Source organism: Mugil cephalus, chromosome 9 (assembly GCF_022458985.1).
Source record: "Mugil cephalus isolate CIBA_MC_2020 chromosome 9, CIBA_Mcephalus_1.1, whole genome shotgun sequence".
In the NCBI taxonomy this organism is placed as follows: domain Eukaryota; kingdom Metazoa; phylum Chordata; class Actinopteri; order Mugiliformes; family Mugilidae; genus Mugil; species Mugil cephalus.
Genome location: NC_061778.1, coordinates 257,730 through 283,270, shown reverse-complemented (window position 1 = coordinate 283,270; position 25,541 = coordinate 257,730). Strand labels below are relative to the sequence as shown.

The following is a 25,541-nucleotide window of genomic DNA, read 5'->3' as shown; positions in this document are numbered from 1 at the left end:
TTTTAGAAATAGAGGATAGAAATATTTAATAAGCTAGAGCACAAAATAATATGTAGAACAATAAACATAAAATAAGATGTAAATGAAAACACTGAATTAAAAATCGTATTATAAGAAAATAATAAAATGTTCAAAATAGAAAACTATATACTGTGAAAAAACTATTAAAACTCCAAATATAATTAAATTAAAATAAAACTGACTGTAATATAAATACATGTAAAACTAAGTACATTATGTAAAATAAATGACAGAACAAAATATAAAAGTTAATATAAACTATAAATATAAATAAAATATAAAAAATCATGAATAAGAATGGTCTCTCATATATATATATATATATAAATAAATAAAGGAAATGTAAAAGAATACAGAACTAAGTATTCAAGTATATTGAATATGAAATAAATAGAGATTTAGTGGTTTTGGTTGTTTCTGCCCTGAGTCTCGTCTACAGGTACAATAGAAAATATTTTTTATAATAAAATATAAATGTGTGTTGACCCCTGATTATTAAATTTCAGACTGAATAATGTGAATCTGTAAATAAAAAGCAAATAACACAAAGTCTGTTATATAAGGAGCCTTCAGGCAGCGCTCAGGGCTCAGTGGGTTAAAGGACGACAGGACACAGGCTGGTTGAACTCATTTAGTTTTTCATCATCATCATTATCATCATCATCAGCATCAGCATCACAATTATTATCAAAGAGGAGGAGGAGGAGGAGGAGGAGGAGTAGGAGGAGGTGAGATGGAGTGAGTGAGGAGGTGAGAGGATGGAGAGAGGAGGAGGAGGTGGAGGGGAGGAGAGGTGGAGGAGGTGGAGGAGGAGGAGGAGGAGTGGAGGAGGAGGGAGAGGAGGAGGAGGAGAGTGGAGGAAGAGGGTGGAGGTGGAGGGAGGTGGAGGAGGAGGAGGAGGAGGAGGAGGAGGAGGGAGGAGGTGGAGGAGGAGGGAGTGTTGGAGGTGGAGGAGGTGGAGGAGGTGGAGGAGGAGGAGGTGAGGAAGAGGAGGAGGAGGAGGAGGAGGAGGAGGGAGTGTTGGAGGTGGAGGAGGAGGAGGAGGTGGAGGAGGAGGAAGAGGAGGAGGAGGTGGAGGAGGTAAAGCTCTGGTTTTAAGCCCTTCAGCAAACACAAACTGATCAGCTGATGTCAAACATGACGGTGAAGCAGGAAGTTGATTGTAAATGTTTTTGTATCAGTGAAAACTCGTTTCTGTTTGTTGAGCTAACAGCTAGCGTGCTAGTGAGCAGCTAGCTTAGTGTACGGCTAGCTTAGCGTACGGCTAGCGGCTAGCTTAGCGTACGGCTAGCTTAGCCATGATAGAGGATGAAAACTGATCGATGAACTCATCATCCACCTCCACCTCGTCTGAACACTTGAACAGGACTCAACCTGGTCCTGGTTCTGTCCTGGTTCTGTCCCACCCCATAAAAACCCTGAAGGCAGCGACGGGCGAAGCTTTAGAGGAACATTAGAATCTGGACCGATCGGAGAATAAACGACTTTAGTGTTAAATCCATTGAATCTCGGGATCCGACTGAGGACTACAGTACCCATGAGCCTCGGCAGCTCCGCCCACGCGCACTGGAAGACTGGCTGCAGAGAAGAAGACGAGGAGTTCAGGGCCAGAGTTCAGACTCGTGTCGTCCAGGACTCGGACCTGGACGACCACATGCGGCGCCGGGGTCGAATCTTTGGGTCCGACCCACGATTTAACCACCCAGTCGACTTCAACGTGTGTGTTTGTTTGTCGGGTCGTCGTGGCGATAAATAAAACCGTCTGAGCACGCTCAGTTTTTGGCGGTTTGCTGGTGTCTGAGAGAACTCGTTTTTCTCCCGAAACATTCACTCGTTCGTCTAATCTCTCGTCTCGTTGCATATTTAAACTTCTCGCCCACGACTTCTAGTGCTTCTTGTTGATTCGCCGGGACCTCCTCAGGCCACGCCTCCTGCGGTTCTGATTGGACCTCCAGGAGCGCAGGAAGTACTTGTCCGGGCTCCTCTGGCGGGCGGCGCTCTGGTTCTCCAGGTCGAACTGTCTCTGCAGCTTCATGGCGAGCGCTCGGTCGCGGCGCTCCTGCTGGATCTGGTCGTGGCCGGCGGCCCGGGTCCGCCTCAGGTCCACGTCCAGGTGTTTGGTCTTCTGGTTCTTCTTCTGGCCTCTCCGTGAGGTAGACTGCTTGTCCGACTCTTTCTTTGGCGACTCCTTTGGCACTTGGTGACCGGACTGGAAGCCGGAGTTCTTGGCGTACGGCGAGAACGACCGTCTTCGACTGAGCGGCGCCGCTCCGCTGCACGACTCGCCGACCGCCGCCGGCTCGCAGTCTGACCTCCCCCGGAACGCCGCCTCGCTGCTGTAGCGGATTGCAGGGACCCGGATCTTCACGGCCTGTTCCGCTTCGAACAGCAGCTTCCTCTTGTTCAGGGACGTCACGCCGTCCGAGGTCTGGCGGTTCTTGGCGGCGGCCCAGCCTCCCTCCTTGGCGCCGAGCTCGGAGACGGGGCTGGTCAGCGTGGCCTTGGAGGTCACTCTGAGGTTCTGCCGGTCCAACTCAATCTGCCGCCACTTCTGCAGGACGGCGGGGCTGGCCTCGTAGCTGGTGGCCCTCTGCAGACCGCGGGTCAGGTTCCGGGGCGTGGACTTGACGATGGCGGGCTCCAGCAGGCGGCCGTCCGGCAGGCGTTTGGGCGGCGTGCACGGCGAGCACACGATGGGCTTGAAGTGGTTGAGCTCCTCCGAGATGCTGTCGTTGCTCTCAGGGCTGACGGAGCGTTCGGCTCGAGGAGGAGGGACGACCAGAGGAGTCGACGACGACCACGGGGTCAGGACCGCTCGCCACGCCGGCCGCCGGTCGGTGACGACGGGCGCCGACAGAGAGCGGCTGTTCTCAGAGGACAGGAGGATTCCTGCCGAGAACACGTGACTGATGCCGACCTGAGGGAGAAGAAGACGAGATACAGTCACAGAACAGAACAGAACAGAATAGAATAGAAACTGTCTTGAAAAATGACCATCGACTGAAATAACTACGTGCAATAGTTTGTGAATTCCAGTAGAATAATCCACATCTTAGTATGTGTACTATGTAAATATTATCTTATTATTTTTATTATGTTTTATACGTTTTTTCTTTAAAGGTCCTTTTTGATATTTAACCACACTAACTGTATATTTTTTCTGGATGTTGCACAAACACCAACCGAGACATTCAGAGCGTTTACATGCAGAGTTTAATGGAGCTTTGCTCTAAACTCTACTTTCTGACCACAGTCCTGGAAAATCTAATAACTGTTCTCCTCCTCCACACTAGGGGGCGACACGTGTCTTATCAGCAGGTTAATACTACGTTACTACGGCCGCTGTCCCTCGTGTTTGTTCCGGGGTCACATGTCAGCGCAGCAGCGGTGGAGGAGCATGAACTTCCTGCAATAATTTGTGAATATCCGGTGGAAAAATGCGGTTCACAGTTTACATGGCGGAGGAAAACGAATTCCAGTCACATTATCTGGGCGTCGCAATCAGACAATGAGAACTCTGATTTTAATCAACCTGTTTAGATGCACTGAAGTTCTCCTGTTAGAGTCTGATTAAGGCAATAATTCGTATTTTAACGTGCATGTAAACGCACTGACTGACACAATTCATTTCACAGTGTAATGACAAAGAATTGTGTTGTGTTGTGTGTGCCAAATGCTTGTTAGGAGCATTTTAAGACGACAAAAGAAAAGTGTAATAAAGCCAGAAAGGTAAAGAATTTCTTTGAACGTTTATGTTTAACTCAACAGACGCACCCCGTCCAACATGGCCGCCGGCGGAGCCGCCAGCTTCAGCTTCCCTCCTCTCTCCTCCACCGGGTCGGTGCAACTACGACTCCTCTGACAACCACTGAAGAAGAAACACAGAGGTCAAAGGTCAAGAGTAGCATGGTCTGTAGCTAAACCCCAGTTAGCATGTTAGTTAATTCTAAATTAGTTAGTTAGGGTTTTGAGTTCAATATGATTTAGCATGTCAGTTCATTTGTGGTACGCATGTTAGCTAGCATGTTAGCTAGCATGTTAGCTAGCTCTTAGCTAATTCTGAGTTAGTATTTTATCTCATCTGGAGTTAGAAGCTAAATAAGATTTATAAAATAAAACTTGACCGATTAATTTGCTGGTGGCTGCGTCCGGGAGCAAACTGGGGATTAGATGTAAGATGTTGGATGTTGGATGTTGGATGTTGGATGTTGGATGTTGGATGTTAGATGTTGGATGTTGGATGTTAGATGTTGGATGTTGGATGTTGGATGTTGGATGTTGGATGTTGGATGTTGGATGTTGGATGTTGGATGTTAGATGTTGGATGTTGGATGTTGGATGTTGCTCGGGGCAACGCAGCCATGTCAACATGTGATTGTTTCAATTTCCAATCCCAAGCTCTCACTACTCCACAGTTCCCCCAAAACATCGCCCACGTGGGGCTCAAACCCGCGACCCTGAGATGAGGAACCTCACGTTCTACAGACTGAGCTCGCCGGGCTTGTTAGCCGACAGCGAGTTAGCATGCGAGCTAATCCCGTCTGTTTCACCTGCTGAAGGCCGAGGAGTTCTTGGTTTTCCTGATGAAGGCTGAGATGTTCCTGATCCTCCTGCTGATCGGTTCCTCGTTCTCAGAGTCGGACAGAACTCCCTGAGAAAGACATCGCAACTGTAACAAAGCAGCGAGGACGTCCACATCTTAATGGACATGTCCTCTGGTCAGACTTACAGGCTCCTGGGGACGGCGGACGGACACGCTCTCGTCTCTACAGATCCTCCTCCTCGTCTCGTCTCTGCTGTCACACGACACCTGAAACACAGCAGCCAAACATCCGTCGTCTTTGTTTACGTCCACGTCTTGTTGTTGTCTTAGTTTAGGTTAGATGAATAAAATCACCTTGTGTTTCCCAGTCGGTCCTGAAGAGACGTCTGCAGGCGACTTTAAGACGAGCGCCGGAGACACGAAGAAGTCTGCAGAGACATGAGGACAGAGGACACCATGTAAAGTAGGAATCACTGAGGTCTTGTTGCCGTTATTTTTCCATACGATCAGTTTTACAGCAACGTCAGTGACAGACTGATGTTCTGTTAAACACTTGTTAGGCAACAGCTGTGATCATAACGCTGAAACCAGCGTAAACTCTGACGATGGAGGAAACAAAACGTGACTTTCTGTAATAACATTACTTCCACAGACACATTCTGTGCATATGACACATACGTTATCCGACTGTTTGTCCCCCTAAATGCAACAGAACTAACCGAGATGTGACCCACAACTTAAACTTTAACATTTGTCTTAAATTCAACACATTAAATACCCAATGGAGACTGTCTTTCATACATTAAATGGGTTTGTCCACAGTGTTTACAGTCAATGGTCTGGAGGAGTCAGGAGGAGTCAGGACGTGTCTGGACATGTTAGGACATGTTAGGACATGTCCTCTTCATCAGAAACTTTGACCAAACATTGATCATGAAAGAACGAAACTGATGAGTTTAACTCATTGATTAACTCCATTCAGAACTCCATTGAAATAATGCTCGTTTTAACACACATCCCAAAAAACCTTAAGCACTGATTTAAAGCAGCTGTTTTTGCTTTTTCATTATGAATTAAAATTAAAGTAAATGAAAGTAAATTCACTTTAAATGTCTCAAACTTTATTAAAGTTTAATTTCAAGCTGCTCAGACACAGTTTGCTCTGATTTCCCTGCGGCTGCTCTAAGAAACTAACGCCCGGCGGAGGTGCTGATCCAGCGGAATGTGAGCTGGAGTTTCCCCGGGGATCACACCGACCTTTCCGGCTGTCGCAGTCCCCCCTGCCCGGCCCGCTGCTGCTTCTCTCGGGGTCACTCCTCCTCCGGAGCCGCTCCTCGGTGCCGGAGTGTCTCCGGGCCAGGCACAGCGGACAGGCCGGGTGTCCGCCGGGCTGACCATCTACACACGCCGGGCACTTCTTCGCCTCGTCCTCCGGCGTACTGGACCCGGGCCGGCAGCCGGCTCCGGGACCGGACCGGGACCCGGAACCGGACCGGGAAGTGCCAGCGGCGGCGGTGGCCGGTCTGGCGGGCCGTTCCGCGGACCCTGCGGTCGCCATCTTCCCTGGTGAGTCTTCTCTCTCCGATCTCAAAACAAACCCCGCCCCCCTCACTGCCGCCACCGGAACAGCGCGGACGCCCCGCCTACTTCTCTGACTTCACAATAAAAGCACGTATGTCTGTCCATATCCCTCCTCATACGTTTTATTTCCGGTAAAATAAAAGGATTCAAAACTACAAAACGAAAGAAACTACAGAAAAGATGATAATAATCTCATCTCATCTTCTACTACCACTTATCCTCACTAGGGTCGTGATGCCAGCTGCACAGAGACAAACAACCATATTTAATTCATTTGATTTGTCTGTTTATTTGTGCATGTATGAGTGATGGTTTCTATGAGATATATTATTCTGTCAGCATAGTGCTGCTGCTGATGTAGGTCTAACCATCCTCTACATGTCAAAGCTCCACTGTGACACATCCTCCAGGGCCTCGGTAATAAAGAGGAAGAGGAGAAAACCATTAGAAACCACCATTTCTGCCTACAGGAAGAATTACACCCAAAGTACCTCATTAATATGTGTGTATGTGTTTCACCTTAGGTCCATCTGCATCCTCTACAGAGCTCTGTCTCCCACTGTCCACTGTCCCTGTCCACTGTCCCTGTCCACTGTCTCTGTCCACTGTGTTGTCAACAATCCATATGACTGGCAGAACTAAAGGGCCCATGGAGGCTTGAGGCTCTGCACTCACCCTTAGGGTTAATTTAGGGTCAGTAGTTAACCTAACGAGCATGTCTGGAGGTGGGATGATGATGATATTTATGATACTACTACTACTACTACTACTACTAATAATAATAATAATAACAACGTAACTAAGACCAAACATACAGCACATTTTAAATAAAAAAACACGTTTGCATTGAACTGTTTTATTTATTTATTTATTTATTTATCAAATGCAATTTATTTTTATATGAAAAACACTCATTTTTATTTTTCATTCCGATCAAATTAAAGAAATATACCTTTTCAATCCTCTTAGATGGAAGCAGAGTTCCCCTGAAGTCTGAAATCAACATTAAAACCACCGTAGAAGAAGAGTGGAATAATAAACATGGCGGCGCCCTGATATCTATAGCAGACAGGAGGATTTCTGAATTTAAAGAGGTAAAGAAAACTAGAACAACGTTAAAGAATAAATGTTGGAAAGGATTCAGAGTCAGAGTTGAACCGGCGTTTGTGCTGAATGTGGCGATGAAGTCAAACCGCTGCCGACCGCTGACAGACCCAGATTAGACCTCCTGCTGCGGGCATTAGCTGATGATTCATGGAAGTTAAAGGAGCCGAAGTGTCTCAGAGCAGCTTCTGGTCCTAGAGAGTGATCTATATTTAGACAAAAATCATCTCTGACCAGTGAGTAATGGAGGAAACCAAAATTAGACAGATTCTCTACCGACTTTTGAATGGTCTCTATTTGCGCCTGCAGGCAGCCCGGCTAGCTCAGTCGGTAGAGCATGAGACTCTTAATCTCAGGGTCGTGGGTTCGAGCCCCACGTTGGGCGAGTATTTTAGACAATATCTTAGAAGGAAGCTGTTGCCTGGTGCATTGCTGTTAGAAAGTTCACAGATTTCAAACCAGATTCTGAACTGAACTGGTTTAACAATGAAGATGTTTCTCATTTTATCAGGAGCTTCCTTCATCTTTCACCACTTTACATAAAACATTCTAAGAATGAAACATACAACGCAATATTATAAAAGCAGATTTAAGTACATAATGAGTGAGTTAGGTGGAGTGAGCTATTTTAATAAGATGTGTTTTGGGGCAAAGATGTTGTAATTTCTGTGAAGGATTAATAAAACATTCTGATTCTGCTTCATCGCTGAGCAGATAAAAACTACAAAAAAGATAAAAACGGACTCTGATCCGTCTGTGTGTAGACGTCCATCGGTATTTATTGATTCTCTGGTTTTATTTGGATGCAGCAGACTTTCTGGAGGTTCTGGAGGTTCTGCCGGTCGTGGTTCTGGATGCAGGGCACCAGGCCCGTGGTGGAGCTGGTCCGTCTGGGTCTGGTCTCCTACCAGGAGGCTCTGAGGCTGCAGCAGGTCTACGTGGACCGGCACCGGTCCGGTCCGGCTCACGCTCTGCTGCTGTGCGAGCACCCCCCCGTCTACACCACGGGGATCCGGCACCAGCCGTACCCTGGACCCGAGCTGGACCGGCTCCGGCTGCTGGGGGCCGAGGTCCACCGCTCCAACCGGGGCGGACTCATCACCTTCCACGGGCCGGGCCAGCTGGTCTGCTACCCGGTCCTACACCTGGGCAGCTTCAAGAAGGTGGGGAGAGGCGGGGTGAGGTGGGGTGAGGAGGGGTGAGGAGTGGTACCACTAGATGTGGTATCGACCCGATACTAAGTAAATACAGGGCCAGTACCGCCGATATGGATACTTGTTAATAATTAATCTGAATCTGATGTCGTCCTCCTCGTCCTCCCTGTCCTCCCTGTCCTCCTTGTTCTCCTTGTCCTCCTGTCCTCCTGTCCTCAGAGTGTCCGCTGGTATGTGTCTCAGCTGGAGGACGTCATCATCAACGTGTGCAGACGTCTCGGAGTCTCGTCCTCCAGGTGTCCTCCTTTCAATGGAGTCTGGGTCCAGGACAACAAGATCTGCTCCATAGGTACACATAGCTCCCCCCCCCCCCCCCCCTCCTCCTCCTCCTCCTGTCTCTAACTCCTCCCCCTCTCCGCCTCCTCCTGCAGGAGTCCACTGTGGCCGCTACGTCACCTCCCACGGTCTGGCTCTGAACTGCTCCACGGACCTGTCCTGGTTCGACCACATCGTGCCGTGTGGGGTGGAGGGGAGAGGAGTCACGTCTCTGAGCGCTGAGCTGCAGCGGGAGGTCAGCGTGGAGGAGGCCACCCCGCACCTCCTCCACTGCTTCAGCACCTCCTTCAGCTGCAGCCTGGTTCACCGGGACCAGGAGGAAGGAGGAGACGCGAAACCACTTCCTCTGTGAAAATAAAACCAGATCTGAACTGATCCTACCATCTCAGCTTTATTTAAATATAATATCAATAATAACATTATTAGTACTAACATCATCATTATTAACGGTTTATAATAATAATTGTTATATTCTTAATAGTCATCGTTTACATTTTAAATGTTTTCTAATTAGATAATGAGTTGTTTATATCATTAATTTGTTAAAGAGATGGTTTATATTATTAATACAACTCATTATTATTGTTCATAATTAATGTTATAAACATATAACCGGCGATAATCTATTAATATTAATTTTTCTTTTTCTTTTTAATGAATCAATGAGCTTTTATTTTATAAGCTGAGCGGAAGTTGTGTGCGCTGCTTCCTGTCTGGAGCTTGATGTATTCGTGAACTTTAATAATAATCCCGTTGTTTTATAACTCGTCAGTATCTTGAGTTACTTTAGAGAACGGGGGTGTTTTTTACGCTGAGCGTCTTTACACCGGTCAGACGGAACCTCGTGAGCCCGGAGCCCGGAGCACAACACCGGCCACAGCTCAGGAGTCCGACCCGCCGCCCGCAGCCTCTCCTCCGGCCCCCGGATGGCGCAGCCCCGCTAGCCGCTACCTAGCAGCATGGACGCGGACCTGAACGCTAACATCGGCCTCCAGGGCACCGGAGACCCGCAGCTGGACAAGGCCGTGCACCAGTGGCTCCGCTGGGACAGGGTGAGTCCCCGCGGGCCGCGGGAGACATACCCACCCTGGTAGTGGGCACAGGGGAGTCACGCTGTTCCAGGGTCCCTTGACAAATGTAGCATTTTAAGGTTGCACCACATTTGGACAATAAAGGAGAAGAGAAACAAATTAAATTTACTCGTTTTATATTAATAGTGTTCAGCTGTAAACGTCGGCTCTTTACAGCCAGATCTCAAACAGAATCCAGTGTCTCTGAATGAATCTAAGTCCATGAGAAACCCCTTTATATCCAGGCTTCATGAGTGCAAATGTTTTATTATTAACTAATCAATTGTTATTTGTATCTTTTATGTCTGTGTTTAATGTTAAACTGATCTAATTTAAATGTATAAGCTGCCACCGTGGGCCAGGTCCCTCTCATAAAAGACATCACTGATCTCAATGGGACAAACCTGGTTAAATGGTTAAATGGTAAACTTATAATAATAATAATAATAATAATAATAATAATAAACTACTGTCACAACTATTATCTAGAACAAGAACATATATTACATTGGGGACCAGTGTCCCAATTAAATTAGGAAAAGTCATTAAATATGAAGCAAAAAACAGAAATGTTAATCACATGTTGAGACAGAGATAAATAACAGGAGGTTAAATCAGCTGCTGGACTGAAACTGTTTCAGCCAAACTCTCCACCACATCCAGACGGTTCTGGAACCATGAACATTCACCGTTCGTATCGTAATTATTTTAGAGGACAGTCAAGGAAACTTAAAGCTGACAGATTTCCAATGAGAGTTCTGAATGCGGTCGTCTGAGCCTGTGGGCCAGGATGAGATTATATTTGTAGGTTATGAGGAGATTAGAGTCAGCGTGACTCTGCTGTTTACTGCAGGTGGAGGAACGACAGCAGAGAAATATTCTCCATTACATTCAGTGACGTGTCTGTGGAGGTTCTCAGTTCTCATCCTGGTTCATCACCACAAAACATAGACTTAGCGAGGTAACTTCAGGGTTAATCCTGGTTTTCTGGTTTCACTAAGCTGGAGTCGTTCTTATGGAGCTACGTTACAATGGTGACTTACTCTGAACGGCTCCAAGCAGCTAACCTGCTTCAATCAGCTAACCTGCTCCAATCAGCTAACCTGCTCCAAGCAGCTAACCTGCTCCAATCAGCTAACCTGCTCCAAGCAGCTAACCTGCTCCAATCAATCAGCTAACCTGCTCCAATCAATCAGCTAACCTGCTTCAATTAAGCAGCTAACCTGCTTCAATCAAGCAGCTAACCTGCTCCAATCAGCTAACCTGCTCCAAGCAGCTAACCTGCTTCAATCAGCTAACCTGCTCCAATCAATCAGCTAACCTGCTCCAATCAATCAGCTAACCTGCTCCAATCAATCAGCTAACCTGCTTCAATTAAGCAGCTAACCTGCTTCAATCAAGCAGCTAACCTGCTCCAATCAGCTAACCTGCTCCAAGCAGCTAACCTGCTTCAATCAGCTAACCTGCTTCAATCAGCTAACCTGCTTCAATCAGCTAACCTGCTCCAATCAAGCAGCTAACCTGCTCCAATCAGCTAACGTTCGTGGGTCAGAGCCGTCAGTTTATCTTGAGCTCTCATCATCTTTCCAAACGTCTGTGGATCCGGTTTTGTTCTTCTTCTTCTTCTGGGATGTTTTTGTTGTGGGGTCACACATGTTGTCTAGTTTAACTCTGATTAAGGTGAATCCATGCCGGGAAAATCCATTTCAGTCTCATTATGTGGGTGAGTCAGTGGGACAAGGAGAACTCTGATGCACGAATGCATGATTCACATGCATGAACATGTCCTGAGGGATCTGGTCTCTAGAGTCCAGGGTCGAGTCTCAGTGGCACCAGTTTCCCACTCGTCTCTCAGAACTGAAGAAGCTTCTCAGATGAAACGTCTTCCAGAAATTCTACGAGTCCATGTGAAATGACTCCGTGTCTCCAAACTGTGGCTGAAGTGTTCAAAGTAAATTACTGATCCGACCGTTTGAGAAGCAGCTGAACACTGAGACTGTTCATGGTTCTACGTGTAGTTCCACGTTCCACCACTAGAGTTTGTGCAGCGCGGTCAGAGATGTGCATAAATTTACACACTTTTCTAAGTACGTGTGTGTAGCACATTGTGTGTCAGCGTGTGTTTAAGAAACATCCGTGAGTGTGTACGGCTGATAAACGAGGCCCCTGGTCCAGAACTTATTGTTCTAACACTTTGAGACGAGGTGAACCCGATAATCTGCAGGATGTTTGTCTCTAACTAATAAAGACAACGAGAGGACACTTCAAAATCAAACCACTGAGTCTCTCAGGGATTTAACAAAGAGTAAACACGCTGGTCCAAACCCGTCCCCGTCTCCCTCCGTACAAAGACTCACCTGGTGGACTCTCCTCACCTGATACCTTCAAAATAAAAGCACTAAGTAATCAGGATAATCCGCAAACAGCTGCAGCAGGTGATGTCGTTTATTCAGGAACAAACGCTCCATCTGCAGATAAAGGTGATAAATGCAAGTAGATGACGTTCCAGACGTTCTCTCAGCTCGTTCCATGTGTCCATAAGGTTCTCAACAACAACAACAACAACACAACAACAACACAACAACAACACAACACGTTTACTCCAGCACCTGAAGAACAACCAGAAGGAGAAAACCAGCAGAAACATAAACCTGACTGGGTCTGGGAACGGGTCAGACTCGTCTCAGACTGACTCTGGGGACGGACCTTAGACCTTAGACCGGAGACCAGAGACCGGAGACCAGAGATTAGACCGTAGACTAGAGACCGGAGACCAGAGACCAGAGACTGTGTAGACCAGAGACTAGAGACCAGAGACCGTAGACCAGAGACCAGAGACCAGAGACCGTAGACCAGAGACCGTAGACCGTAGACTAGAGACCGGAGACCGTAGACCAGAGACCGTAGACCGTAGACTAGAGACCGGAGACCGGAGACCAGAGACCAGAGACTGTGTAGACCAGAGACTAGAGACCAGAGACCGTAGACCAGAGACCAGAGACCAGAGACTGTGTAGACCAGAGACTAGAGACCAGAGACCGTAGACCAGAGACCAGAGACCAGAGACCAGAGACCAGAGACCGTAGACCAGAGACTAGAGACCAGAGACCGTAGACCAGAGACTAGAGACCGTAGACCGTAGACCGTAGACCGTAGACCAGAGACCGTAGACCGGAGACCAGAGACCAGAGACTGTGTAGACCAGAGACCAGAGACCGTAGACCGTAGACCAGAGACCAGAGACCGTAGACCAGAGACTAGAGACCGTAGACCGGAGACCGGAGACCGTAGACCAGAGACCGTAGAACCAGAGACCGTAGACCGTAGACCAGAGACCGTAGAACCAGAGACCGTAGACCGTAGACCAGAGACTGTGTAGACCAGAGACTAGAGACCAGAGACCGTAGACTAGAGACCGGAGACCAGAGACCAGAGACCGTGTAGACCAGAGACCGTAGACCGTAGACTAGAGACCGGTGACCGGAGACCAGAGACTGTAGACCAGAGACCAGAGACCGGTCCTGGTATTTGGTCCCGACTCAGAGCTCAGTTTGTCTAAAGGTCACGGCCGCTCTCGCTCTGATCTGACCCTCCGCTGGAAATGTCAGATCAGACTCAGCTTCTATCTTTACCCCGAGACATGAACCTATTCTGGTCCTGGTACCTGAGTACCGCAGTAACAGATTACTCCCCCGTAGAACCCGTGGACCCGGGCTCAGGTGGAGGCTCTGGTGGGGGGAGGAGCTCTGGAGGAGCTCAGGTCCAGACTGTGCAGCAGAATGAGCTTCGGTACCGCGGGACTCAGAGCCCCCATGGGAGCTGGATTCAACCGGATCAACGACCTCACCGTCATCCAGTCCACACAGGTGACCTCACACACCTGAGCGCGTGCACCACACACACACTCACACACCTGTAACACACTCACCGCTGTGTCTGTGTCCAGGGCCTGTTCTCCTACCTGAGCAGGTATTTCCCAGACTTCGGCCGTAGGGGCGTGGTCGTCGGGTTCGACACCAGAGGGCAGGAGGCCAGCGGCTGCAGCAGCCTCAGGTAACCACGCCCCCACTCACCTGTACGACGCTGCCTCACCTGGCCGCTAACAGGAAGTGTGCTCTCATTGGTTCAGGCTGGCGAAGCTGACGGCCGCTGTGGTCCTCAGCAGAGACGTCCCCGTCCACCTGTTCTCGTCCTACGTCCCCACGCCGTACGTGGTGAGCACAACACAGAGACAGCTCAGAAACATATTAAACACACGATGAACTCGTTAGGAACTCGTTAGGAACTCGTTAGGAACTCGTTAACGAGGACGTTTCTGTCTCCAGCCGTACGCTGTGAAGAAGCTTCAAGCTGCAGCCGGAGTCATGATCACAGCGTCTCACAACCCCAAGGAGGACAACGGATACAAGGTGACGTCCTCTCCCCCGTCTCTCACCTGTTTCCTGTCTGTTCCCTGTCTCTCCCCCGTCTCTCTCCCGTCTCTCTCTCGTCTCACCTTTTTCCTGTCTCTCTCCTGTCTCCTGTCTCTCTCCTGTCTCCTCCCCTGTCTCTCTCCTGTCTCTCTCCCGTCTCCTGTCTCTCACCTGTCTCCTGTCTCCTCTCCTGTCTCTCACCTGTCTCTCCCCCGTCTCTCTCCCGTCTCTCTCCCGTCTCTCTCCCGTCTCTCACCTGTCTCCTGTCTCTCATCTGTCTCTCATCTGTCTCTCCCCCGTCTCTCCCCCGTCTCTCCCCCGTCTCTCCCCCGTCTCTCCCCTGTCTCTCCCCTGTCTCTCCCCTGTCTCTCACCTGTCTCCTGTCTCTCCCCTGTCTCTCACCTGTCTCCTGTCTCTCTCCTGTCTCTCCCCTGTCTCTTGTCTCCTGTCTCTCACCTGTCTCCTGTCTCTCTCCTGTCTCCTGTCTCTCACCTGTCTCCTGTCTCTCACCTGTCCCCCCCAGGTGTACTGGTGTAATGGGGCCCAGATCTCGTCCCCTCATGACAAGGAGATCCTGCGGAGTATTGAGGAGGAGCTGGAGCCCTGGAGCGTCTCCTGCTGGGACGAGGAGGTGGTGGAGCACTGTCCCCTGAGGACAGACCCCCTGTCTCACATCAACAGCTGCTACATGGATGAGTTGTCCTCCCTCTGCTTTCACAGGTCCCCCGTCTCTGTCCCCCGTCCACGTATCCGTCCATTATCCAGATGAGGGCTAGTAACCAGGTGTGTCCCCTTGTGTCTCTCAGGGACCTGAACACCAGATGTGCTCTGAAGTTTGTCCACTCGTCTTTCCACGGCGTGGGACATGTCTTCGTCCAGCAGGCCTTCCAGGTCTTCGGCTTTGCTCCGCCCATCGCTGTCCCCGAGCAGAGAGACCCCGACCCCGACTTCCCCACTGTCCGCTGCCCCAACCCCGAGGAGGGGGCGTCCGTCCTGGTCTGTCCTGCCCCCGCGTCTCCATGACAATAGACATACCATTAGCATGTCCATTAGCATGTCCATTAGCACCACCGTTAGCATTAGCATGTCCATTAGCATGTCCATTAGCACCACCGTTAGCATTAGCATCACCATTAGCATGTCCATTAGCACTACCGTTAGTATTAGCATCTCCATTAGCACTACCGTTAGTATTAGCATCACCATTAGCATGTCCATTAGCACTACCGTTAGTATTAGCATCTCCATTAGCTCTACCGTTAGTATTAGCATCACCATTAGCATGTCCATTAGCACCACCGTTAGCATTAGCATCACCATTAGCATGTCCATTAGCACTACCGTTAGTATTAGCATCTCCATTAGCACTACCGTTAGTATTAGCATCACCATTAGCATGTCCATTAGCACCACTGTTAGCATTAGCATGTCCATAAGCATGTCCATTAGCATGTCCGTTAGCATTAGCATCTCCATTAGCATGTCCATTAGCATCTCCATTAGCATCACCATTAGCATCACCTTTTGAGCTTTTTGAAACTTCCTCACAGCTTCTCTTCTTCTGTGTTCCAGGAACTTTCTCTTCTTCTGGCAGAAAAGGAGAACGCCCGCGTTGTCGTGGTGACCGACCCCGACGCCGACCGCCTGGCTGTCGCTGAAAACGTTGACGGGTACCTGATGTTTTGCTTAAAGCTTTTTTGTATTTCTGATGTGTCCATGTAAAGCTACAACCTCCAAAAATGCAGAGGAGGAAATTCACTGTCTGTCAAACCAACATGGAAACTGCCTGAAGCAGGTTAGATACTCGTCTGGGACTGGTTTCCATGTACAACACACTAAAATCTGGGACTTAAACCTGGGGGGTCATTGAAAAGTCACTTCAGTCTTTAAAATACTGCTCCCAAAGAGGCTCTGAGGGTGGAGGTGGAGGTGGGGGGGGTTGTTTGTCCCTGTCCTCTGTCTCTGTGAATGGTTGTTAGGTCTGTGTGCTGCCTTCATGCTGACGGGGACGTACCTGTCCTACAGGTGCGGCTGGAAGGTGTTCACAGGTAACGAGATGGCGGCTCTGCTCGGCTGGTGGATGTTCTTCAACTGGAAGGAGACGCATCCAGATCCAGGAGACACTCAGAACGTCTTCATGTTGGCCACAACCGTGTCCTCCAAGATCCTCCAGACGCTGGCTCGGATAGAAGGGTTCAACTATGAGGTCAGAGAGGATGAAGATGATGATGATGATGATGATGGTGATGATGATGATGATGATGATGATGATGAAGATGAAGATGATGATGATGATGATGATGATGAAGGTGATGATGATGAAGGTGATGATGATGATGGTGATGATGGTGATGGTCATGGTGATGATGATGGTGATGATGATAGTGATGATGATGATGATGATGAAGATGAAGATGAAGATGATGATGATGATGATGATGATGATGAAGGTGATGATGATGATGATGATGATGATGATGATGATGATGATGGTGATGGTCATGATGATGATGAAGGTGATGATGATGGTGATGATGATGATGATGATGATGATGATGATGAAGGTGATGATGATGATGAAGGTGATGATGATGATGATGATGATGATGAAGGTCCTGTGTCTGTAGGAAACTCTTCCTGGTTTTAAATGGATCGGGAACAGAATCCACGAACTCTCTAAGACAGGAAACAGAGTCATCTTCTCCTTTGAAGAATCCATCGGTAACTACACCCTCAGACACGTCCTCCGTCTTCGTCTCCGTCTCTGTCTCGCTGTATAAATAAAGTTGAGTTGAATGATTCTCTGTCCCCCGTGTCCTCAGGTTTCCTGTGTGGCAGCATGGTTCCAGAGAAAGACGGCGTCAGCTGTGCAGTGGTTGTAGCTGAGATGTCGTCATATCTTTACGAACAGAAGCTGAGTCTGAAGCAGCAGCTGCTCAACATCTACCAGACGTAAGATACAAAAAATAAATAATAAACTAAAATAAAACATCTATCAGACGTAAGATATAAAAAAAATAAATAATAAACTAAAATAAAACATCTATCAGACGTAAGATATAAATAAATAATAAAATAACGCCTCATTCCCTGTTGGCCAGACTAGTAAACGGCTCTGGGCTCTGGTTGTAGCGCCCCCTAGTGGAAACATTTAAACAGCTTGATTGGAAGTTTTCACGTCTAATTCACATACGATTTCACACTTGTGCAAAATGATCCATTTTGATCCAACTAAGTTCATAGTGTCTATGATGTGATGTCTTGATCCGGTTTTGGCCTGTGGTCCATATGTTGGACGCCCCTGGACTAGCTTGTTAGCAGGTGCTAATGGACATGCTAATGATACTAACGGTGAACCAGGTACGGCTACCACATGTCTCGGACGTCCTACGTGGTCTGCAACGACCCCCCCACCATCCTCAAGATCTTCGCTCGCATCAGAAACTTCCACGGAGAAGGTTCATACCCAGAGACGTGCGCCGGCGTCCGGATTGTCCACGTCCGAGACGTCACCACGGGATACGACAGTAGCCAGCCCGACTGCAAGTCTGTAAGACCCGCTACGATTAGCTAACTCCTAGCTAACATAGCTTCCGTAGCCTCCTAGCTTACAGTAGCTCCTTCAAGCCTCCTAGCTAATACTAGCTTCCTCCAGCCTCCTAGCTAACAGTAGCTCCCCCTACTCCCCTGGCTAATAGTAGCTCCCTCTAGGCTCCTAGCTTACAGTAGCTCCCCCTACTCCCCTGGCTAATAGTAGCTCCCTCTAGCCGGCTAGCTAACAGTAGCCCCCCCTAGCCTCCTAGCTTACAGTAGCTCCTTCTAGCCTCCTAGCTAACACAGCTCCCCCTAGCCTCCTAGCTAATACTAGCTTCCTCTAGCCTCCTAGCTAATACTACCTCCCTCTAGCCTACTAGCTAACAGTAGCTCCCCCTACTCTTCTGGCTAATAGTAGCTCCCCCTAGCCTCCTAGCTGTAGTCTTACTTAGTAAAAGCTCCCCTAGCCTGCTAGCTAAACTAGCTTCCCTACTCCCTAGCTAATAGTAGCTCCCTCTAGCCTGCTAGCTAACAGTAGCTCCCCCTACTCCCCTGGCTAATAGTAGCTCCCTCTAGCCTGCTAGCTAACAGTAACTCCCCCTACTCCTCTGGCTAATAGTAGCTCCCTCTAGGCTGCTAGCTTACAGTAGCTCCCCCTACTCCCCTGGCTAATAGTAGCTCCCTATAGCCTGCTAGCTAACAGTAGCCCCCCCTAGTCTCCTAGCTTACAGTAGCTCCTTCTAGCCTCCTAGCTAATACTACCTCCCTCTAGCCTGCTAGCTAACAGTAGCTCCCCCTACTCCCCTGGCTAATAGTAGCTTCTCTAGCCTCTAGTACTAACAGGAGCTCCTCTAGGCTCCTAGCTTACAGTAGCCCCCCTACTCCTGCTAACTAGTAGCTCCCCTAGCCTGCTAGCTAACAGTAGCTCCCCTACCTCCGGCTAATAGAGCTCTCTCTAGCCTCCTAGCTGACAGGTAGCTCCCCTACTCCCTGGCTAATCGTAGTCCTTTCCTCCTCCTAGTACAGGTAGCTCTCCTAGCCCCTAGTTAGCAGTAGCTCCCCTAGCCCCCTAGCTAACAGTATCTCCCCCTAGCCTTCTAGCTAATAACAGCTCCCTCTAGCCTCCTAGCTAATAGTAGCTTCTCCTAGCCTCATAGCTAACAGGAGCTTCTCCTAGCCTCCTAGCTTACAGTAGCCCCCCCTAGTCTCCTAGCTAACAGTAGCTCCCTCTAGCCTCCTAGCTAACAGGAGCTTCTCCTAGCCTCCTAGCTAACAGGAGCTTCTCCTAGCCTCCTAGCTGACAGGAGCTTCCCCTAGCCTCCTAGCTAACAGTAGCTTCTCCTAGTCTCCTAGCTAATAGTAGCTCCCCCTAGCCTGCTAGCTAACAGTAGCTCCCCCTAGTCTCCTAGCTAATAGTAGCTCCCCCTAGCCTGCTAGCTAACAGTAGCTCCCCCTAGTCTCCTAGCTAATAGGAGCTCCCCCTAGCCTCCTAGCTAACAGGAACTTCCCCTAGCCTCCTAGCTAACAGTAGCTCCCCCTAGCCTTCTGGCTAACAGTGGCCCCTCCCAGCCACCTAGCTAGTAGTAGCACCTTCTAGCCTTCCTAGCGTGCTAGCTAACAGTGTTTGTGTTGCGACAGGTTCTTCCCGTGTCCAGGAGTGGTCAGATGATCACCTTCACGCTGCAGAATGGCGTCGTGGCCACGCTGAGGACGAGCGGCACTGAGCCAAAGATCAAATTCTACTCTGAGCTCTGCGCTGCGCCGGGTAACAGGTCAGCCAATCACTTAGCTCCTCCTGTATGACATCACAGTGTATGGATGTGCCCTTGGTGACGTCATCACATGGTGTCTGTGCCGCAGTGATGTGTCCTTCCTGGAGGCGGAGCTAAAAAAGGTCACGGACGCACTGGTTGACGACTTCCTGGAGCCAGAGAAGAACAACTTGATTCGACGCTTCGTGTAGCCCCGCCCCCGCCCCCTCCCCCTCCATCACCTTTCTGCTTCCTGTCGTGTGTGTTGGCCAATCAGAGTAGCTGATCAGATCCGAGGTGTCGGTCAGTTTGTTTAAGTTTGTTAGATTAGTTAATTGTTAACCTGACACCTTGTTAAATGAACTTTATTCCTTAATTGACTGAATCATTGTTAAAGATGAACGCTGCTCTCTGATTGGACCACAGTGATGCATTCTGGGATTCTGCTCCACTTCCTGTTTCCCTGATGATTCTTTGTGTTTTTGTTTTGTGGCTGAAACCAAAAAGGTTCGTTCAGGTGTGAAAGCTGTGAACTTATTTATTTTTCTACTCAAACAGAGCATCGTAGTTTGGTATTTGTTGTTGGTCCTGAAGAAAGACGACAGAGTGAGACCTCGCTGTGATGTTTCTCTGATCTGAAATAAACCTGATGCATTCAGTGAGCGACTCAGCTCCGGCTCATTATTAACGAGGTCTAGTTTTAGTCTTTAATAGTCTTTAATAAAGATTCACCTCAAGGATCCTCTCATTTAGCTCCATCTGGTCTGTAGCCTTGAGTTCATTCACTGTTTGGAGAATATCTCTCCTCCCTGCTCTGAACACGTCTCACTGCAGAACGTTCTCTAGGAACCTTTCATCTTTACCTCCATCTAGGAACAACTCTGAGAAAACATCAGGGTTCTAGTTTAATTTTATGAGTTTGGTTATAGAACACAGGTTATAGGATCATCCTCTAATGAACAATAACTCCTTTATCTTCTATACAATCAGTTTTATTGTCAAAATGGATGTTTTACCTTTAAAGGAACTAATTTCTGTCTGTTTATCAAGAATCCATCCACACATTTTAATTAAATATCATTTTATCCAAAGAAAACGAGTTCTTAGTGAAATCCTCCAGTGAATGAATGTGTGAATGATAGTGAAGCTTGAAGCTGGTCTGAGTTTAATATAAAACATTTATTAGATTTAAAAGAGACGAATATTAAGATTTATTTACAGGAGATAAAGAACTGAAGAGAGATTAAACATCTGGGTTTATGTTGAGGTTCCTTTAAAACCATTCTACTGTATTTCTCCTTTAAATATTAATGTAAACATCACTGCAACAAGTTTAATCATGAATAGATTAATTAGTCCTGAACACATAATTTAATTCAAACATTCAATCGTCTGATTCCACCGAGTCATTTCTCTTTTTAAACATTTTCACGTATTTGATCTGCGTGGACTCGTGAAAACCTCCGTTAATCCATTAATCAGTTCGTGGAACTAGAACAAGCTTTGTTCGTCACTTTTCCGTCTCCGCTCTGAGGCCGAACTTGTCAAGGATGCGACTCCTGATCTGCTGCAGCTTCATGCCGTAGATGAGGGGGTTGACCAGGGGCGGCACCACCAGGAACTCTGCAGCCAGGATGTTCTGCAGCACCTGCATGGTGCCGGCGCCGTAGCGCGAGTACATGACGTCAAACACCAGCGAGGCGGCGAAGACCAGCAGCGTCACCAGGTGCGGCAGACACGTCTGCAGGAACTTCCTGCGGTGGGAGTGCGAGCGGATGGCGGCGCGGACCAGGTGGCCGTAGGACACCAGGATCAGGACGGTCTGCGACATGTGGGAGAACATCAGCACGAAGCCGTAGATGTTGTTGAGCGTCGTGTCAACGCACGACAACTTCACCACCTCCCAGTTGGTGCAGAACAGCTTCCGGACGTGGCGTCCGCAGAGCGGGAGGCTGGCGGTCATGGCGGTGCCCACCAGGGTCTCCAGCAGAGAGAAGGTCCAGGTCAGGAGCAGCAGCTGAACCACCTTCTGCTTGGTCATCAGCGCCCCGTACTGCAGCGGGCGGCAGATGGCCAGGTAGCGGTCGTACGCCATGACAGTCAGGCTGGTGAACTCGCAGAAGACGTAGGAGTAGGAGATGAAGATCTGCAGGAGGCAGCCGGCGTAGCTGATGACGTGGGCGTCGGCCAGGAGGTCGTGAAGCAGCTTGGGGTAGAAACAGGACGCCCCGCAGATCCCGTTCAGACACAGGTTACACAGGAAGACGTAGATGGGCTCGTGGAGGTGGCGGTCGAAGACGACGGTGACGACCAGCGTCACGTTGACCAGGACGGTGACGAGGTACGAGACCAACGCCAGAGAGAAGAAGAGCTGACGGTTCGACGCCGAGTCGTTCAGACCGTGGAGCACGAAAACAATCTGAGAGTTATTCTCCATCACGCACGGGTCAAAGACCAGGACCAGGACCAGGATCAGGACCACAACCACAACTAAGACCAGGATCAGGACCAGGACCAGGACCAGGACCACAACTAAGACTAGGACCAGGACCAGAACGTCCTCACAACCACTAACACCACAGTCGGACCATCTCTGAGCTCTCAGCCAGGAAACCTTCTATAAACACATTAAAAGATATTTTATAAGCACATCTACACATTATAAGCATAAACATTCTACATCATCACAAACAGAACCAGAACCAGGACCAGAACCAGAACGTCCTCACAACCACTAACACCACAGTCTGACCATCTGTGAACTCACCTGGAAACCTTCTATGAACACGCAAACATTCTAGAAATGTTCTGTAACATAAACGTTCTATAAACACATGTTCTTCATCATCACAGATGGAACCAGAATAAATAAATGATCAATATTTAATGTTCTTTCAACATCAACACTGAATAAACAAATATAAATCTAGGTCTATAAATGGTCTTTTAAATGTTTGTCATTTATACATAAATGTTCTAAAATCCTTTTATAAATATTAACTTTGTTTAAGCATCAACTTTCTAAAAACGTTCTCAATCATCACAAACAGACTCAGACTGGGATGAGTTGAACTTCACATTCAGAGCAGACGAAGCATCAAACTAAAAACATTAAAGACATGTTCCACCTCCATCATCATCATCATCATCATCAGTACAGAGCAGCTGGAATCCTCCGAGCTGCTGCACGCGCTCAGTCTGCAGCCACTCTTATACACATGGACAGGTGACAGACCAAGGCCACGCCCCCTCGTGGTGGACTCACCTGGTCTCCATCAGGATCAGAGCAGGAAAAGGCTTTGAGCTAGTTATAGCTAACAGCTAACACCTAGCAAATACCAGCTAACAGCTAGCAGCTAATTTACGTCCAGTGATACAAACATGTCTGGCCTAAACAGATCCTTCAGCTGGTTCTGGCTGGTTCTGGGTGGTTCTGGCTGGTTCTGGCTGGTTCTGGCTGGTTCTGGCTCTACTGGGGATTAATGTGGAGCTCAGAGACCGGATCATATAAACCCAGGTACCTGGTCTGGCTTTGGGAACCACCATCAGGCCGTGACCCAAATCAAAGAAAAGGTTCCACTTCTCAAACGTCTTAAATGAAAAGAATCAGTTTGAATCTGAGAGAATCACAATATGAAAAGACAACAACAGCAAATGTAACGATGAAGGAAAACAAGTAGATGCCAGAGACTGAATATGACCTTTTACCTCCATTAGCTGCGTTTACATTCAAACCGTAAGTCTTCACTTCAGTAACTTCAGCCTTGCTTAACAGACTCAACAGAGTCCAACTACTGAGAAATAGTTTCATAAAGCTTTAGCTGAGGATCCGCTCATTAAATATGTAACTGTCCTGTTAAAACTATTCAGTCTGTTCTTCAGCATTAATCAGACAGACACAACATTTCTAACAGGCTTTGTGTCGTCATCCAAAATACATGAAATAAAAAACTTCAACTACTGAGAACAACCGACTCAACACTACGAAAAAACAGTAGCTTCAGTTGCAGATTTTATCCACCAACAAATAAATTAAAAAAGTTTCAAGAATACAAAATAAATTGTTCTTCTGATTACACACACACTTTATCACCCAGGTCAAACTCACGGTGCAACTGTATCCGGCCCACGAGATGATACTTTATATCAGATCACTGCACGAGTTTCGTCTGCGCCCCATTGATACTACAAATCCCAGACTGCATTGCAATAGTTGAACTGGCATCAGGCAGGTATGTCCAGCCCCTCCCAACTCATCACTCTCATGGTTGCCTCGGCAACGCTGTGTCAGTACTTAGTAAAATATAAATGACAACACCACTACAGCTAAACACACACGCTAACACACAGACTCACTGAGAGAGTCCATCAGTGCATTACAGCAGCATAACACAATGTTAGCATGCTAGCTTAGCTCCCCTTATTCATACAGATACAGATACAGATAGAATTAGGAAACACTGTGGACTGAACCTCACAGTGTTTTATTAAAAATAGCGTCATATTGGCCCCAAGATGATAAAATAGTAACGCAAGTTTTATTCTAAATTCTTTAATATGGCTTGAAAAAGGTTACAGTCATATTTCTGTATAAATGATTTTTGAAAACATCTGAAGACAAATTGTGTCTCATTTGAAGTAAATGTCCATTCTGGTTGAGGTAGTTCTTAGTTTCGTTGTCTCTGTTTGAGTTTGACACCACTGAGATGGAGAGAAGTAGCAGGAAAGAGCGATGTGGCGTCCGGCTAACGGGCCACGGAGCCACAGATGTTACCATGGTAACACTGAAGCATAATTACAAGCGTTTCATGGTGTCAAGGGCTTTAATTGACACATGTTGACACATTGTTACATTCAGTTTATTTGCAGTGTTGACGTAGTTTTTCTAGACCTTCTAGATCCTTCTCTGATCAAAGCTTCTTGTTCTCAGTGGGATTAAGGTTCTGGGACGTTTCTGGACATGGACCCAGAGTTTCAGAGATGCTGAGTTACTCTTTAGGCTCATGGTCGAGTTCCCCATCGTGCTGGAAAAGGCCTCGGTCCATCACCCACCTGTTGTCCAGTGGTTGGGAGACGTTGCTCTCGGAGGATGTTTGGTTCCCTTCGTTTTCCTCGGCCGTGTTCTGAGGCTTCACTGTGAATGAGAACCAACGTATGAACGGTCTCAGGACACAGGACTGATCGACTCTGATGTCATAGCTGCCTCCTGTTAAAGCCTCCATCAGTACGACAGAGGCATCTCCAGCCTGGTCCTTCATGCTAACGAGAGAATCAGGAACATGATGTCCGCGGGTCCTTTTGTCCCAGAGCTGAAGTCCAATGGAAATGTTTTTATGTTTTCGCATTATGTTCATTTTTGTGGCAAAGAGGAACTTTGCATGTGATCGCTTTTCACAACATGTGGGGCCTGAAAATTACCATCAAAATTAATATTTGCTCACAAACGTTTGGCCACGGCTGCGCGTGCTAACGGGCGACCTTTGACCTGTGCGTGCTAATGCGTGACCTTTGACCTGTGCTAACGGGCTCATGTTTGTCCACCGAGCAGAGAATGAACGAGTGTTTCATTAAATCAAATGAAACCTGTTTCTCTCTGGGCGGGTTCTGTTCAGGCCGGTTTAGGCGAGTGCATCGTAGCTCCGCTCTAAGAAGCATTTAATTGTAAGAACAGCTTCTGTTCTGTTCTGATCCTCCTGGTGAAAAAAACATTCAATCTTTTAACATCTTGAAATGTCTTTATTGTTGCCTCTAAATTATGTTGTAATATCGATAAGAATATTGATAAATATCAGTATCGATAAGTTTTGTATCGGTATTAATATATAATAAACAACAAACATCTCTGGTCACGTTGGTTTATAGTCGTGTGAACTGGCTCCACCACCAACTCTGAAACTTTGGGTAAATGTCGTCAGTATAATGTCTCGAGCTCTTGGTGGACGTGTCCCAGCCTCCCTGTCCACTAGAGCTGTGTTTCTAAAAATAAAAGTGACATTACTGAAATGTCGATAAAGTCTAATTGCTGTTTGTGCGTG

The 25,541-nt window shown here is 47.8% G+C and overlaps 4 protein-coding genes and 1 non-coding gene across 6 annotated transcripts; 3 read left to right on the top strand and 2 right to left on the bottom strand.

The window, feature by feature from the left end:
- Window positions 1-1,070: 1,070 nt before the first annotated feature.
- Window positions 1,071-6,122, bottom strand: rnf169 (ring finger protein 169). Its single transcript, XM_047594610.1, has 6 exons — window positions 5,822-6,122; window positions 4,919-4,992; window positions 4,751-4,831; window positions 4,572-4,672; window positions 3,796-3,889; window positions 1,071-2,938 (listed from the first exon to the last, which is right to left on the bottom strand). Exons 1-6 carry the CDS (start codon window positions 6,120-6,122, stop codon window positions 1,907-1,909), a joined length of 1,683 nt encoding a protein of 560 aa, XP_047450566.1. The 3' UTR covers window positions 1,071-1,906.
- Window positions 6,016-9,114, top strand: lipt2 (lipoyl(octanoyl) transferase 2). 2 transcript variants are annotated; one of them, XM_047594637.1, is made up of 5 exons: window positions 6,016-6,130; window positions 7,115-7,239; window positions 8,062-8,412; window positions 8,623-8,752; window positions 8,835-9,114. In XM_047594637.1, exons 3-5 carry the CDS (start codon window positions 8,104-8,106, stop codon window positions 9,089-9,091), a joined length of 696 nt encoding a protein of 231 aa, XP_047450593.1. In that variant the 5' UTR covers window positions 6,016-6,130; window positions 7,115-7,239; window positions 8,062-8,103; the 3' UTR covers window positions 9,092-9,114. The 2 variants fall into 2 exon arrangements, with proteins under 2 accessions (XP_047450593.1, XP_047450592.1); XM_047594636.1 differs by having other exon boundaries at window positions 8,059-8,412.
- trnak-cuu lies at window positions 7,562-7,634 on the top strand. The gene has a single exon. It is a non-coding gene; the product is annotated as a tRNA-Lys (tRNA).
- Window positions 9,115-9,260: 146 nt separating the features above from the next.
- On the top strand, window positions 9,261-20,165 carry pgm2l1 (phosphoglucomutase 2-like 1). The gene is made up of 14 exons (XM_047594608.1): window positions 9,261-9,791; window positions 13,508-13,675; window positions 13,756-13,862; window positions 13,939-14,023; window positions 14,135-14,218; window positions 14,745-14,941; window positions 15,028-15,217; window positions 15,794-15,891; window positions 16,247-16,427; window positions 16,849-16,942; window positions 17,044-17,173; window positions 17,582-17,771; window positions 19,394-19,527; window positions 19,616-20,165. The coding sequence occupies exons 1-14, from the start codon at window positions 9,699-9,701 to the stop codon at window positions 19,716-19,718; spliced, it is 1,854 nt and encodes a 617-aa protein (XP_047450564.1). The 5' UTR covers window positions 9,261-9,698; the 3' UTR covers window positions 19,719-20,165.
- A 580-nt stretch (window positions 20,166-20,745) lies between these two features.
- On the bottom strand, window positions 20,746-22,399 carry LOC125013735 (olfactory receptor 2C3-like). The gene has a single exon (XM_047594625.1). The coding sequence runs from the start codon at window positions 21,941-21,943 to the stop codon at window positions 21,017-21,019; it is 927 nt and encodes a 308-aa protein (XP_047450581.1). The 5' UTR covers window positions 21,944-22,399; the 3' UTR covers window positions 20,746-21,016.
- Between the last annotated feature and the right edge of the window lie 3,142 nt (window positions 22,400-25,541).